Source organism: Lampetra planeri, chromosome 27 (assembly GCF_965212315.1).
Source record: "Lampetra planeri chromosome 27, kcLamPlan1.2.h2, whole genome shotgun sequence".
In the NCBI taxonomy this organism is placed as follows: domain Eukaryota; kingdom Metazoa; phylum Chordata; class Hyperoartia; order Petromyzontiformes; family Petromyzontidae; genus Lampetra; species Lampetra planeri.
In genome coordinates, this window is record NC_136133.1 from 11463684 (window position 1) to 11479550 (window position 15867).

The 15867-nt window shown below is 49.7% G+C and overlaps 2 protein-coding genes across 4 annotated transcripts in view; one reads left to right on the forward strand and one right to left on the reverse strand.

The window, feature by feature from the left end:
* The window catches only part of LOC144727934 (KAT8 regulatory NSL complex subunit 3-like), a gene marked incomplete at its 3' end in the record, with an annotated part of 27153 nt that extends 14942 nt beyond the window's left edge, over window positions 1–12211 (reverse strand). Inside the window, exons 1-3 of the mRNA XM_078607063.1 lie at window positions 11885–12211; window positions 3758–3894; window positions 1888–2024 (exon numbers count right to left, since the gene is read on the reverse strand). Coding sequence (XP_078463189.1) covers window positions 1888–2024; window positions 3758–3880 — 260 coding nt within the window. The remainder of the gene's footprint in view (window positions 1–1887; window positions 2025–3757; window positions 3895–11884) is intronic.
* LOC144728177 (sideroflexin-3-like) overlaps window positions 8530–15867 on the forward strand; it is a 23958-nt gene continuing 16620 nt past the window's right edge. The window contains exons 1-2 of one of the 3 annotated variants that reach the window (XM_078607538.1): window positions 8530–8778; window positions 15484–15660. In XM_078607538.1, coding sequence (XP_078463664.1) covers window positions 8705–8778; window positions 15484–15660 — 251 coding nt within the window. In that variant the 5' untranslated portion in view covers window positions 8530–8704. Of the gene's footprint in view, window positions 8779–14658; window positions 14776–15483; window positions 15661–15867 lie in introns of those variants that run through there. The other 2 variants (XM_078607537.1, XM_078607539.1) reach the window with 2 other exon arrangements.

A 15867-nucleotide genomic window follows, 5' to 3' on the forward strand; every position in this document is an offset into this window, starting at 1 on the left:
TCCTTCCAGATGTCAGCAGCAAGGTGGTAGAGTCGCTGAGTTGAAGGACATTGTTGGTTTCAGGACTTACACACTTCTGCCTTTTTGGCATCGTCCACCTTCTAAAGTCGCTCCTTCAGGTCCTTGTTAAAGAGGATCTCGCCCTCGGACGGCAGAGCGCACAAGACCTTCTTTGAGCTCGTGGTCAACTTCGGCCCACTAGGATGGCCGCTACCAACTAAGAGGGAATGTACAGCGTGTCTTTTCCCGCGTTGAGGAAAAACACGGTCTCAACCTGAATGTTGAGGTAAGCCTGCTAGAACTCCTGGTCCTCTTCCTCGTTGGGCTTATGGCAGATGCTGTGGTTGATGACCTTTGTTGCGTCCCACAGGGCCTGGGAGCTTTCCTCCTGTACAGTAGGTTAACCTGTCATCTGGCACGCTCACTGGCTCCTGCCTGCTACGTCCTCAAACAACTGAGGAATGACTCCACCTCGGTCAGCTGAGGGTGCTCCGGTTCAGTGAGATTGACCTTGCGCCTCATCCTACATCTCGGCAAGTGCAGGACGTGTAGAAACATCCATTTTTTATGAAGGTGTGCAGACGATGCTTATTCAGCTGCATTCAGGGCTCCTGGAAGATGGATTCATCCCAGCCAATGGCATCATCTTCAGAGATTGACACTTCCGCAGCGAATTGCTAGGTATGTGGCATTGACCTCTGGCCAGTGACAGCAGACACGCCAATTGATCTGTCCCAGAAAGACGTTATCGTCTTCAGAGACTGACACACCTGCTGCATTATGCAGGGTGTATGGTAGGCTCAGAACAACAGGAGGAGGGCCCTGGTCGAGGCGAAGTTGGACCTGTTTTGGCAAGACATTATCATCTTCTAAAGCTGACACTACTGCTTGGTCTGTGGCAAACACTTCAGCTGTTTGGTCAGGATCATCGGGGCCTCCGTATCTGATGAGGGCAGAACTTCTCAGTCACCCCTGTGAGGATGTCTTCGTCCACATGGTATATATGGTGAAGACCCCTATGAGGCTTGCGTTGGCTCCACGCCTGTGTATGCCTCTTCTTTGTGGTGAGAAGTCACCTCAACAATGAGAGACTTGTCCCCAGATAATTGGTCAGAGGTGTCGACAAGCGCCTCTACCAGCAGTCTTACTAGAGATTCACCAAGTGATCCCGAACACTGTTGCATACTGCTCCCGTGTGTGTAGCGTGGCAGCTGTGGACTGCACCAGCCGGTCTGCTGTTACTGCTTGCTGGCATTTCCTGCCTTTGGGTGTCACCTGACACAACCTTTGACAGGAAGACCGACATAATGCGGTGAGTCTTATAGAAGACTTGCTCCCTACTAAACACTGCTGATTAGCAGGAGGTAACTTGATGCCGAAGCATATAAAATTGATTGAAGAGACAATATGTGTGGCTTCGCACCACGCCAATTTAATAGTTGAAAATGTTAACAAAACCATTCTCAAACTGTGTCGTCTCGCCCGTTTGTAAAACAGGCAAGATCGCCACCACCTGCACAGTGATTTACAATATCGACTCCAAGATATAATAGCACTAAGCACCTGAGTCTAAATTAAACATCTCTAACCTCCACATACAGTCCTGAGTCGATGGACCGGTGGCCAGAATTATTGGGCAAAGGGGAATCATTCACACGGAAGCATACACATACCCACACAGAGCCATATACACCCAAAGAAAATCATACATACAAAGTTAATCACACACAAAAAGAAAGCCATATATATCCATGGAGAATCAAATACACACACATAGAGAATCATATACATTCATAGAGTCAAGCACATCGTGACATATACACATGGAGAACAACTCTGAGAGCTATATTCACAAAACAACACACACACACGCCGCAATCGACTCACAGCGCCTGCTGCTGCTGCTGCAGTCTGCGTTTACGCATGAAGAGGAGGCGAGGGGGGCGTGTGTGCCCCGCGTCCGGGTGCGCGCTCCAGGGCCTCGCGTAGCTGTGGTCTAGCACCACCAGGTCCAGCTCGCGGTCCTGCAGTGGGGGTGGGAGCAGGGGAGAGAGGACAAGGGGGCCGTGCACACAACCAGAGCCAAATACGAGTCAAACATCTTCACTTCGCGGATTTGTTTCGGCGGATTCAATTATTCGCAATTAAATATTTGCATACCAGTTTAACATTCACACACATTTCCTTCGACTATTCACATCATGAGAGGGGTACTGTACTTGCGCAGTACAGTAGTGTCCCGTGTGCCGCCATACACATGCTCAAGCTTTCACTCTTAAAGCGCAGTTGACTTATGTGCTATTTAGGCCTGATTTGTAGTGTGTTTTTATTTTGATCATGGGGTCTAAGAGTCGAGTCGAGGCAGAAAGGGCAAGAGTGAAAGGTAGAAAACAGGGATAAGTTTAGCGCAAAAAGTGGAGTAGTTGGAGAGACTTGCTGTTGGCCGCCATGGTAAACGAGTCAACAGTCGGAGTTATAGAGAAAAACGAGAAAACAATCAGGGAGAGTGTGGCGACAAGTGCACCGATGATCGTCAAAGTAGTATCATTATCACACCCCATCATCATCCAAGGTAAATAAAACTTCTAAATGTACAGTAAAATGTATTGATGTGTATTGTAGTATTTATGTTCTTATCTATGTGTATTATAGAATTTTATTAAGCATATGGATGCTATTTATGTGTACAGTAGAGCATTAATGTTATGACAAATTTGCATTTTCTTCCATATGTGCAGTCAGACTCGGGAACCTAATCCCCCTTTTACACGCTTACTTTTAACTCACTCTGTCTATTGTTGTTGTCGTTGTTGTATCCTCAAATCTTGTAACTCAATTTTAACCCACTTCCCAATGTGGTATCGACTGAAAACTTGCTATACTTATCTCATACTGATGACAATACTTTCTTCTATCATAAAAAATATATATTTTTAAACATTCTTTTTTACATGTTACGTTTCGGCTTGGGTCTAATTGTCCACGGTCAACTGACGTTGGCTGTAATTGGCCACGGTCCCTTACGTTATTGCAAGCTTCGGGGCCACTTCCTGGAGTCGTGGAGTTCTGCCATTACTAGTACATTTCATAAAAGCGTGTTTTAAAAAGTTTTTTTAAATATTACTTATTCACATTTAAACACAGTACAGTATCTACATTTACAAAAATCTAACCCTCACAAATGTCGAGGCCTTACTGTACAGGCAACCACTGGCAGATACAGCCAGACTCGGGTGGGTACAGGCAGACAAAGGGAGACGCTGGAAGACACACAGACACACATGAAGACACGCAGACACAGGGTGACAGCCACAGAGAGACACGAGGAGACACACAGACACGGAGATATACAACAACCACCATTCACCACGAAGTGGAGGTGATGTCGTCACATCAGCGCTTGTGCCAGGCTATGTGCACGTTAAGGCCTCATGAGGTGTCAAACGCCCGCTGGCAGGTCACGGGACAGACCCAGGTGCCATGGATTGCCTGAGATGACTGGCTAATGCACCCCCTTGTGCCCCCTACTGCGCCAAATTTCTGTGCTGTAGCCACCCGGCACTCCGCTCGTTGTTGTGAGCGTCGCTCCTCTGCCCTCTATTGTTGCTGGAAGGCGACTGCCTCCAACTGCCCAGTAGCGTCCTTCATGAGCCTCCTCCACAGACACGGAGATACATGGAGATACACAGACACAGGGAGACACTTACACAGGGAAGCACGGGGAGACACAGGGAGACAAAGGGAAACGTGAAGGCACCTGAGGGGACAGCAGAGAGAGCAAGGAAGGGGCTGTGCCCCCCCCGGGTCCCCCTCTCCGTGCCGCAACCCCAGCCGAGCCCGCTACTGCCCCCAGGTCCCGCTCACTCGTGGGGGGAGACATCACGGTCACGTGACCTGTAGACAGAGGAAACGGTCACAATGTTACTCACTCAGTCAATCACAGAATTCTATACATTTAGTGTACAAGTTATATTTAACAGTCCTGTTCATCCTACTTTACATTTTTAAAAATACCTGTTTCATGTTTGAGTTAATGTAGGGTAACAAAACAAAAGGAGGGGGAGTCATATAACAAACTGAGAACAAAACTCCCGTTTTTGCCTTTGAGTTTGTGGAATGGGGATTTGCCGATTGCTATCAATAACATAATCACTGCGAACGGCAAAGTTTTGGGGTATGCACAATGCCACCTTAAACGTATATCTAAAACACCCAACAACAGCCGCCATTCACCACTTATTGGCGGTGACATCAAAATGGCTCTTGTATCACGTTAAGTACACCTTGAGGCCACTTGAAATGTCGAAGCTTGGTGGCAGGTCACGGAACAGACCCAGCTGTTATGGATGGACTATGATTACTCACAGAAGTGCTACCTGAGTTCCCCAGTGCCAGTTTTCTGCGTTCTATCTGCCCGGTGCTTTGCTCATTGTTATGAGTGTCGTTCCTCTGCCCTCTGTTGTTGCTGGAGGGTGACTGCCTCCAACTGCCCAGTAGTATCCTTCATGAGCCTCCTCCAGAGGCCGATCTTGACACCACCTATACCAGTCATCCGCAAGTCCACGCAGCTCCACATCCTCCTATACTGCATCAGCCCATCTTTTCTGTAGCCCCCTCTATCCGGCCACACAGAAGTTGCTTGGGCATGCGGGCTACATGACCCAGCCAACGCAGCTTTGCCTGCCGGAGCTCACTGATGGCACTGCATCCCCATCTTTCAAGTATCTGTGAGCTCCTCAAACAATCCAAATTGGTTAGATTGATGGATCATAGGCAGGCCAGCCTGAATGTTTAAAAATTACACAGATGTTCCTTTAAAGGGTTCCATATTTTGCAAGCTTACACAAGAGGGTATAACTGTGGCAGAAAAGACCCACATATTTGGGTCTTTTGTGGTTAATGCACACATCATTCCTTGTAAAAGGTTTCAGTTTGGTGTTTTAACATCTAAACACCTGTTTTGTTGCGATAAAAAAGGGGAAAACCGATTCTCATATTTTGGTACTGGCAAAGGAGGTCCCATGATGTAGTTGCTCACCCCGAGCTCTCATTACTCTGATAGTGCGTGTCTTTGTGCTGTACGCCTTTTGGCATCCTCTGGTCTAACACCGTTGAGACTAGGCTAAAAAAAAGCTGTCTCTGGTGTGGACCAATCAGTTTCAAAGACAATGCATATATTATCAGAATGTGTTTTTTGGTTGCATTCTGACCACAAGTATTGTGGTTAATGCAGACATGATTCCTTGTAAAAAGTTTCAGTTTGGTGTTTTAACATCTAAACACCTGTTTTGTTGCCAGAAAAAAAGGGGAAACCCTATTCTCACCCAAAGATTTGTATGGAGCAATAGGTCAGGAAACTAACGCAGCTGATTTGGATACCTCTGCTGCCAAACTGGAGCTGGTCATAACGACACTGCCCAGCAATGGAAACGTATCTACTTTCTCTACAACTGCCCCATCAATCATGCCGCAGGTGCTTAGTTTTTATGGGGCTGATGGTAAGTCCCCATCTCTTTGTGGCATGCTCCAGGTTCAACAGCAGGGTATCAAACTCCTTATCAGAGTAAGCAGCAATTACCAGATCATCTCCGTACGTAAAATGGTTGACCAATAGGGAGCTATCCCTTGCCTGTACCCAGGCATCGATCAGCCTCCCATTGCATCTGTAATGAGAGCGCCATCCAATGGGCGGCAAGGGGTAACTGCACGGCCACCACCGGGTAACGGGTATCCAATCCCAAGCAGGGATATATCTGGGCCAAGGGTGATGGGCGGAGTCAAAGGGGAACGTGCGGGCACCATCGGGAAGGTTCCACGAGGGAGCGTGGCTAGAGGCGGAGCTTAGCTCGAGAGGAATATAAGCAGAGGCAGGGGAGGACTCAAGGTCGGTGTGTGAAGCCTCGAGTCCGGACCGCTTCACTGCACGAACCTCTCCTCGCCATCGACCAAGTGGCGGAACTCCAGCGAAGCTCGCCTCTCCTCCCGGAACGCCGCCAGTCAGCGGCGGGATCGGGGAGAGAGAGAGGCGAACCTCAGCGGTGGAGCAGAGAGAACGGCTCGTCCCCGGCAGTCGAGAGAAGGGAAATATTCGGGGAGAGCGGGAGTGAGCTGTGCATAAGTTCTATTAATAATAAGATGCCAGTCAACAGTCGTCATGGAAGTCGTTTATTACACATCTGTAGCAGATGAAAATCCCTCCGGTACAGCCATTGAAAGCTTCTTGAACAAATTGGGGGGGAAATTATTAAATAATGTAGGAGCCAGAGGACATCCCTTTTGCATCCCAAGGTGAACAGGGAATGGCTCAGACTTCCGGCCATGCAGCTTTACCACCATTATGGTCCTTCGTGTTTGTGAGCGTGAAGAATAACCCAGAGCCCTGGCCTATTTATGCTATCATAGGCCTTGACCAGGTCAACAAAGCAGAGATGTAGGTCATGTCAAAATTTCCTACACCTCTGCTGTAGCAGGACAGAGAATATGGCTACTATGCAGGACCACATTGTCCTGAAACATCACTGGGGCTCCACAATACTCTCCTAAGCGTGCCTGGCAAGGCGATGTTGAATAATCCTTGCCAGGACCTTTCGCAGCAGAATGAAAAGGGAGATGCCATGGTAGTTGATGCAATCAGTGCGGCCCTCGTTTAAAAAACATAGGGAACACGAAGGCATCCTTCAATCCTGCAGAACCCATCCTGTGGACCAGACAGTTGTTATGACATCACATAGGGAAGGTAGCCTGCACACAAATGCCACCCTACCTCAGCAGCTCGCTTGAGAGGTCATTTCTGCCCGGCGCTTTTACTAGTGTCAGGTAATGGATCGCCCTTCCTCAACAGATGGCACATCAGCTAGTCACTTACAAGGGGCAGCTACTTCTAATATCTGAGGGATGGCAGCCCCAGCAGGGTCAACCCCCATCTTGTCTCATTGTTATCTGAGCAGAGGGGTTTACACTCCCCCAAGACCTCAGAATTCTTCAGGAAACATGCAGATATATTTCTGAGGATTGGAAATAAGATCGATTTTCCTTCACTTAAGGATGGTAATAGATGTGGTGCTGAAAGTTACTTTTTATGGAATTATAGAGTAACGTGTGATTGTCACACACACAAATTAACCATGCACTCGACAACACATACCCACTCACACGCACGTACTCTCACTCACCACACACTCGCTCAAACTTTTTATTTAGACTGGATGACTGATGAGCTATAAAGCTATTTTCCATAGTTGTTCAGTAGGGGTGGGTCAGCAAGCCACATCAACAAAACATCCAGGAAACGACACAGGAGCAAGAAAGATCAAAGCTAATTTACTACATATATATGAAGTGTAAAAGTACAAATTGCAAAGGTAAGTAAAGTCCTGCCGATTTGTCAAGACCAAATATAAGCTTGAGCAAGGCATCAACACAACAGCCCCTTAATTACACTGCACTCTAAAATCTATCAAAACTAAGGTAAGGTTCATAGTTTCAAATAGCACACACTGTACACACACACAGTCACTCAACACACACGCTCAAAACTCACCTATCCTCTCAAACGTTCACTCCCCACACACGCACACTTACCACGCACGCACTCACTCATTCATCACACACTCTTACTCACCACACACACACACACCACAAAGTAGTCACTCCCCTCACACTCACTCTACAAACACTCTCACCACAAATTCTCACTCATCACACACGCTCACAATTCACCTACCCTCTTACAATTTCACTCACCACAAACGCACTCATCATGCACTCTCACTCATCACACTCTCTCCCCCCCACACACACTCTCTTTCACCACACACACACACACTCTCTCTCACCACACACACTCTCTCTCACCACACACACACACGCTCTCTCACCACACACACACACACTCTCTCTCTCACCACACACTGTACACACACACACTCACTCAACACACACGCTCAAAACTCACCTATCCTCTCAAACGTTCACTCCCCACACACGCACACTTACCACGCACGCACTCACTCATTCATCACACACTCTTACTCACCACACACACACACCACAAAGTAGTCACTCCCCTCACACTCACTCTACAAACACTCTCACCACAAATTCTCACTCATCACACACGCTCACAATTCACCTACCCTCTTACAATTTCACTCACCACAAACGCACTCATCACGCACCACACCCATCACACCCTCTCCCCCCACACACACTCTCTTTTACCACAACAACCGCCATTCGCCACTAAGTGGCGGTGACGTCACCACGACGCTTGTGCCAGGCCAAGTGCACCTTGAGGCCACGTGAAGTGTCGAACGCCCGTTGGCAGGTCACGGGGCAGACCCAGCAGGTGCTACGGGTCGACTTACCGAGATGACTGGCTGATGCACCACCTGTGCCCCCTACCAACTTGCTGTGTTTTAGCCACCCGGCGCTCCGCTCGTTGTTGTGAGCGTCGCTCCTCCGCCCTCCGTTGTTGTTGGAGGGCGACTGCCTCCAACTGCCCAGTAGCGTCCTTCACGAGCCTCCTCCACTGAGGCCGATCTTGACACCGCTGGTACCAGTCATCGGCAAGTCCACTCAGCTCCACGTCCTCCTGTACCACATCACTCCATCTCTTCTCTAGCCCGTGCCGCGCCCGTTTAGCCCCCTCGATCCGGCCGAACAAAAGCTGTTTAGGCATGCGGTGGCTGGGCATGCGGGCTACATGACCCAGCCAACGCAGCCTTGCCTGCCGGAGGAGCTCATCGATGGGACTTTGCCCAGATCTTTCAAGGATTTGTGAGCTCCTCACACACACATACACACTCTCTTTCACCACACACACACACACTCTCTTTCACCACACACACACACTCTCTTTCACCACACACACACACTCTCTTTCACCACACACACACACTCTCTTTCACCACACACACACACACACTCTCTTTCACCACACACACACACACACTCTCTTTCACCACACACACACACACTCTCTTTCACCACACACACACACACTCTCTTTCACCACACACACACACTCTCTCTCTCTCACCACACTCTCTCTCTCTCACCACACACACACACTCTCTCTCTCACCACACACACACACTCTCTCTCTCACCACACACACACACTCTCTCTCTCACCACACACACACACTCTCTCTCTCACCACACACACACACTCTCTCTCTCACCACACACACACACTCTCTCTCACCACACACACACACTCTCTCTCTCACCACACACACACACTCTCTCTCTCACCACACACACACACACTCTCTCTCTCTCACCACACACACACACTCTCTCTCTCTCACCACACACACACACACTCTCTCTTACCACACACACTCTCTCTCTCACCACACACACTCTTTCACTCTCACCACACACACACACTCACTCTCTCTCTCACCACACACACACACACTCTCTCTCTCACCACACACACACACACTCTCTCTCTCACCACACACACACACACTCTCTCTTACCACACACACTCTCTCTCTCACCACACACACACACTCACTCTCTCTCTCACCACACACACACACTCTCTCTCTCTCACCACACACACACACTCTCTCTCTCTCACCACACACACACACACACTCTCTCTCTCACCACACACACACACACACTCTCTCTCTTACCACACACACTCTCTCTCTCTTACCACACACTCTCTCTCTCTCACCACACACACACACTCTCTCTCTCTCACCACACACACACACTCTCTCTCTCTCACCACACACACTCTCTCTCTCTCACCACACACACACACTCTCTCTCTCACCACACACACACACACTCTCTCTCTCACCACACACACACTCTCTCTCTCACCACACACACACACACTCTCTCTCTCTCACCACACACACACTCTCTCTCTCTCACCACACACACACACTCTCTCTCTCACCACACACACACACACTCTCTCTCTCACCACACACACACACACTCTCTCTCTCTCACCACACACACACACTCTCTCTCTCTCACCACACACACACACACACTCTCTCTCTCACCACACACACACACACTCTCTCTCTCTTACCACACACACTCTCTCTCTCTCACCACACACACACACACTCTCTCTCTCTCACCACACACACACACACTCTCTCTCTCACCACACACACACACACTCTCTCTCTCTCACCACACACACTCTCTCTCTCTCACCACACACACACACTCTCTCTCTCTCACCACACACACACACTCTCTCTCTCTCACCACACACACACACTCTCTCTCACCACACACACACACACTCTCTCTCTCTCACCACACACACACACTCTCTCTCTCTCACCACACACACACACTCTCTCTCTCACCACACACACACACACACACTCTCTCTCTCACCACACACACACACACTCTCTCTTACCACACACACTCTCTCTCTCACCACACACACACACACACTCTCTCTCTCACACACACACACTCACACACACTCTCTCTCTCACCACACACACACTCTCTCTCACCACACACACACACTCTCTCTCACCACACACCACACACTCTCTCTCTCTCACACACACACACTCACACTCTCTCACCACACACACACACTCTCTCTCTCTCACCACACACACACACTCTCTCTCTCACACACACACACACTCTCTCTCACCACACACACACACTCTCTCTCTCACCACACACACACACTCTCTCTCTCTCACCACACACACACACTCTCTCTCTCACCACACACACACACACTCTCTCTCTCACCACACACACACACTCTCTCTCTCTCACCACACACACACACACTCTCTCTCTCTCACCACACACACACACTCTCTCTCTCTCACCACACACACACACACTCTCTCTCTCTCACCACACACACACACACTCTCTCTCTCACCACACACACACTCTCTCTCTCTCACCACACACACACACACTCTCTCTCTCACCACACACACACACTCTCTCTCTCTCACCACACACACACACACTCTCTCTCTCTCACCACACACACACTCTCTCTCTCTCACCACACACACACACACACACTCTCTCTCTCTCACCACACACACACACTCTCTCTCTCTCACCACACACACACACTCTCTCTCTCACCACACACACACACACTCTCTCTCTCTCACCACACACACACACACTCTCTCTCTCACCACACACACACTCTCTCTCTCTCACCACACACACACACACACTCTCTCTCTCACCACACACACACACTCTCTCACCACACACACACTCTCTCTCTCACCACACACACACACTCTCTCTCTCTCACCACACACACACACACACTCTCTCTCTCACCACACACACACACTCTCTCTCTCTCACCACACACACACACACACTCTCTCTCTCTCACCACACACACACACACACACTCTCTCTCACCACACACACACACTCTCTCTCTCACCACACACACACACACTCTCTCTCTCACCACACACACATTCCCTCTCTCACCACACACCACTCTCTCTCACCACACACACACTCTCTCTCTCACCACACACACACACTCTCTCTCTCACCACACACACACACACTCTCTCTCTCTCACCACACACACACACACACTCTCTCTCTCACCACACACACACACACACTCTCTCTCTCACCACACACACATTCCCTCTCTCACCACACACACCACTCTCTCTCACCACACACACTCTATTTCACCACACACACGTCTATTTGCCACACAGTCTCTCTCAATACACACTCTCTCACTCACCACATACTCACCACACTCACTCTCTAACCAGACTCTCACTCACCACACTCACTATATCACCACAAGGCTGTTACTTACAACAACACGCTCGCACTCACCACATACACCTCACCTCGGGCCTCCACTGCAGGCTGTAGGAATCGATTTCATAAAAAAAAACTCTGAATCGATTCACGGTAATTGCGACTCACTTGCAAACTGCTCACGGAACCACCAGAATCGACTCCAGAAATCGCATTGTGCATCATAACGCGATCCGAGTGCCGGTATTCATCCGCCACGGAAAACTATTCTGCCTCAGCGGTGAAACACCGCCTCGCGTGAGCGGTGCTCAGGCTTTTAAAAGCGTTCGGTGGTGCCGGACGCGGAACTATTTTCCGTAGGCGGCCGCCGGCGCCGCGTCGGTTGTGTTGTGCCGAAGCCGCGGCCTAGAGACCAGACCAAGTGCTGAGTGAGTGCGGAGGTGTCGATGAAGGCCGCGCACGAGCGGATAGATGACCAGCACCACGCCCAGCCGTCTTTGTCTCCCTAATGATGACGTTCACCAACTACTCATTTGAGAATGAGCCCACCTCGGGGAAGCCTGTTCACATAATCGTTGCATCCCCACGATTCAATAGAACACGCGTGGACAGCCAGTGTCGATCCACTGCTGGATGTATCGCTTCTTAGAGCCACCGCTGGCACTTGTCACGATCCTGCGATGATTTCATCGCTCTATATGGATGTCCTCTCGATATTTATAAGAACGTGTCATTTCTGAATGTTATTTCTGAACCAAAGCTTCAATTTGATTCGAGATTGACGCTGCCATCGTTGGCCAAGCGCACTAAGTCAGGAACGACAGCGGACGTGGGGGGTGGTTAAACGTGTTCGGCTTGGGTGGCGGGGCACGGGGCACTGAAGACCGGGATTGGGGGTCTTGTCCACATAGCCAGCACATACAATTAGGAGCATGGTGTTTAAATATATCGTGAGTGTGATACTTGTAAGTGGGGAAAAATGCCTGTTCGAGATCCTGGCACAGCAGTTTAAACAACGGAGCGGAGTTCATAAACTCCACCTCCCCCCAGCAGCGATGTGAATACCTCGTTGAGCTTTGCATGGCAGGATGGGGATGGTTTCTTTTGATGTGTTTGGGTGATTTGTTTACCTTTATTGTACTTTGCACTTATGTTTTTGTATTGTTAGTTGTAACCTTCTTACCCGCCCCTCCAGGACATCTGTGAAAAAGAGCTTAATAGCTCATATGATTCCTCCGGTATAAATAAACATTCTGATTCTAAATGGGTTAAGTCGACGTGCAGGTAGGTCACTGCGGGTGGTGGGGTAAAGTGGGTACTCCCCATCTCTTTCAAGATATCTCGTCAGCATGGAAGAGTTGGCCGAATCTCTCTGGAGCTCCCTCGAGTGGAGGCCCCTTTTGCCAGCAGCAGTGGCGAGTAGCGAGCAGTTGCAGAGCTGCGCCTACACACCGACGAGAGACATCGGGCCGTCGGCACACCGAGAACGGAGGTGTTCATCCAGCAGTAGAGAGAGACTGGCGCATCGTGATTGACTTTTCATTAATGATCGAGAACCATGGGTCCCACGTACGCACACCCCAGACCGGTTTCGACATTGCCGCATCAGCAGTCACGCTCTGCCGGTGCCGCGCGTGAGAGTCGGCGGCTCCGCATGAACTGCACTCCCAACTACCCCAACCACCAGCACCACCACCACCGACTTCATTCCACGCGTTCACCCAGGAGGAGCGCCTCGCTGAGTCATGAGGGTCCTGCCAAGGGCTCGCCGGAAGGTTGTGCGGCGATTTCAGCTGCTCTGCGGAAAAACATGCAATTAAATGCATTGTCTTTGAAACTGATTGGCCTACACACATCCGTTCCAAAGAATGCATTTATTATCAGAGCATGTCTGTTTGCATGTTTTGCCACAAGTATGTGTGGTTAATGCAGACTTGATACCTTGCAAAAGGGATCTACAGTTTTTGGTGTTTGAACATCTTAACTGTTTTATTGTAAGAAAGGGTCAAACTTATTCTTATTTTTCATTCATTTGGATGCTGGAAAAAGGTTCCAAAAATGTGTTGCTGCTGTGTACATTGCCAGAGTTGGGAAATTTGGAGCGTGGAGCCATTGACACACTGACGTACTACGCTTTGCGAATGACGGCACGTCGTAGTTATATGGTTCAACACGCAGTATTAACCGGGGCGGCATTAGAACCGTGAACGTCCGCAACGACGAGAGGCAAAGGCGCTCGTGCGTTAGCGCCACCGAGACTCGCACCGCCTCCTCGCAGCGAGAATCAGCTGTGTACGTGGAGTGTGTGCGCTCTCCCCATCTTCTACAGTGGGAGTGTGATTGTGTGTAGTGGTTAGCGCGCTGTGTAACCGTGTGTGTAAACACTGGCAAGGTGCCCCCTGCTATAATTAGAGTCTTTATGGTGGTCGCGGTTTCCACCCACGCGGTCACGTGACGCACCGCACCCCACCCCCCTCAAGTGCAGGTGAGGGGGGGGCTGCCAGTTCTCATTCAACTCACCACCTCATCCACTCACCACCTCGTCATCCACTCAACTCACCACATCACTACTCATCACCACCTCACTACTTCTCATCACCACCTCACGACATCAACTCACCACATCAAATAACATCGTCAGCTCACCATTCCATGAAACCATGACAAACAGATTTAACCTCATTAACTAATAAATACCTCAATCACATCAAAATAACCACCTCCTTTTCGCGTCCACTCCTCATCCGCTACCACCTCTTCACAAGAATCTCAGAAATCCGCGGAAGCCAAGTAAGTGCTTGCCGATCGGGACGATCGTTAACACAGCTCCGGGGATAAATAAAAAAAAACGCAATGGTTACGTGGATGTTTTACAACTATGACCAGGTTCCCGAGATATCCGTGGAAGCCGCATGGCAGTACTGGCAATGGCTTGGAGGGACTGACAGAAATCCTCAGCGGCCGCGTGACAGCTAAGATGGTAATGGGTCAGGTCTGTCTTCTGGAACTCAGTGGGAGCAGCGTACAATTCCATAGTCTAAATATAAAATCAGGAACTTTCATCTGTTTCTCAATCCACTGCTGAAGGAAAGCCTCCCCACGCCTGTTGGTCACGGGTGTTGTTTGACCATACTTCACCACGCGCGTCAGTGCAAGTTGATGCAGATATAACTTGCTACAATAACAATGTTAGCCGTGGTTTGGCGTCCAATTCGGATATCCGCTCCTCCGCAGCTATAGGTTATAGTTTTGTGGGGACTATATTAGAAGTCTGTTGAAGCCACGTAGCTTCCTAAATTGACTACTGGATTGTTAATATTGGACCGTAAAGTGTAGAAATGCGAGGCAGCGACGTTTCAATACTTAACACGGGATCATATCGTCTAGTAATCTGCGGCAGCCAGATAACATGGCCATGAGACATGACCTCGCTAAGACAATATAAATCTCGCCAGCACGGTTATTACGGTGAATACGGCACGCGCCTTAACCAGTAAAAATATGTAGACGCCAAGCCGACTCAGCCATCGATAATATCTTAATAAGGATTACGAGACTGGTTTTAAAAAATCCGTGGCAGCCACTTCACCGATGTGCGGCATGAAGTTGACGTACAAATGGGATTAGTAGTAATCTGCGGAAGCCTTCAGAGACATGTAACCCACCTCCCATCTCCCTCCCACCACAGGGCGATGGGCGAGGGGGGCTCTGCTCTCCCCCGAGTCGTGGACCTGCGATCACCCCGCTGGGACCAGTCGACGTTTTGGGGGCGCGCCCTCCATTTCTTTGCCGTCACGGACCCCCGAAATCTCCTGCTGAGTTCCCACGAACTCGAGCAGGCGCGCTCCATCGTGACCGACTTCCGGTGGGAACCCCTCCCCCACTCGTCAAGTAACCGCTCCACCCACGCCTGTCTCAGTATATGGTCACCACCACCACCAGACGGCTACCAGCAAACCACCAAACCACCACACCACGTTCACCATCACACCACTACCACCACCACACCATGATCACCATCACACTACCACACCACTACCATAATCATCTCACAACACCATGTTTCTGATGA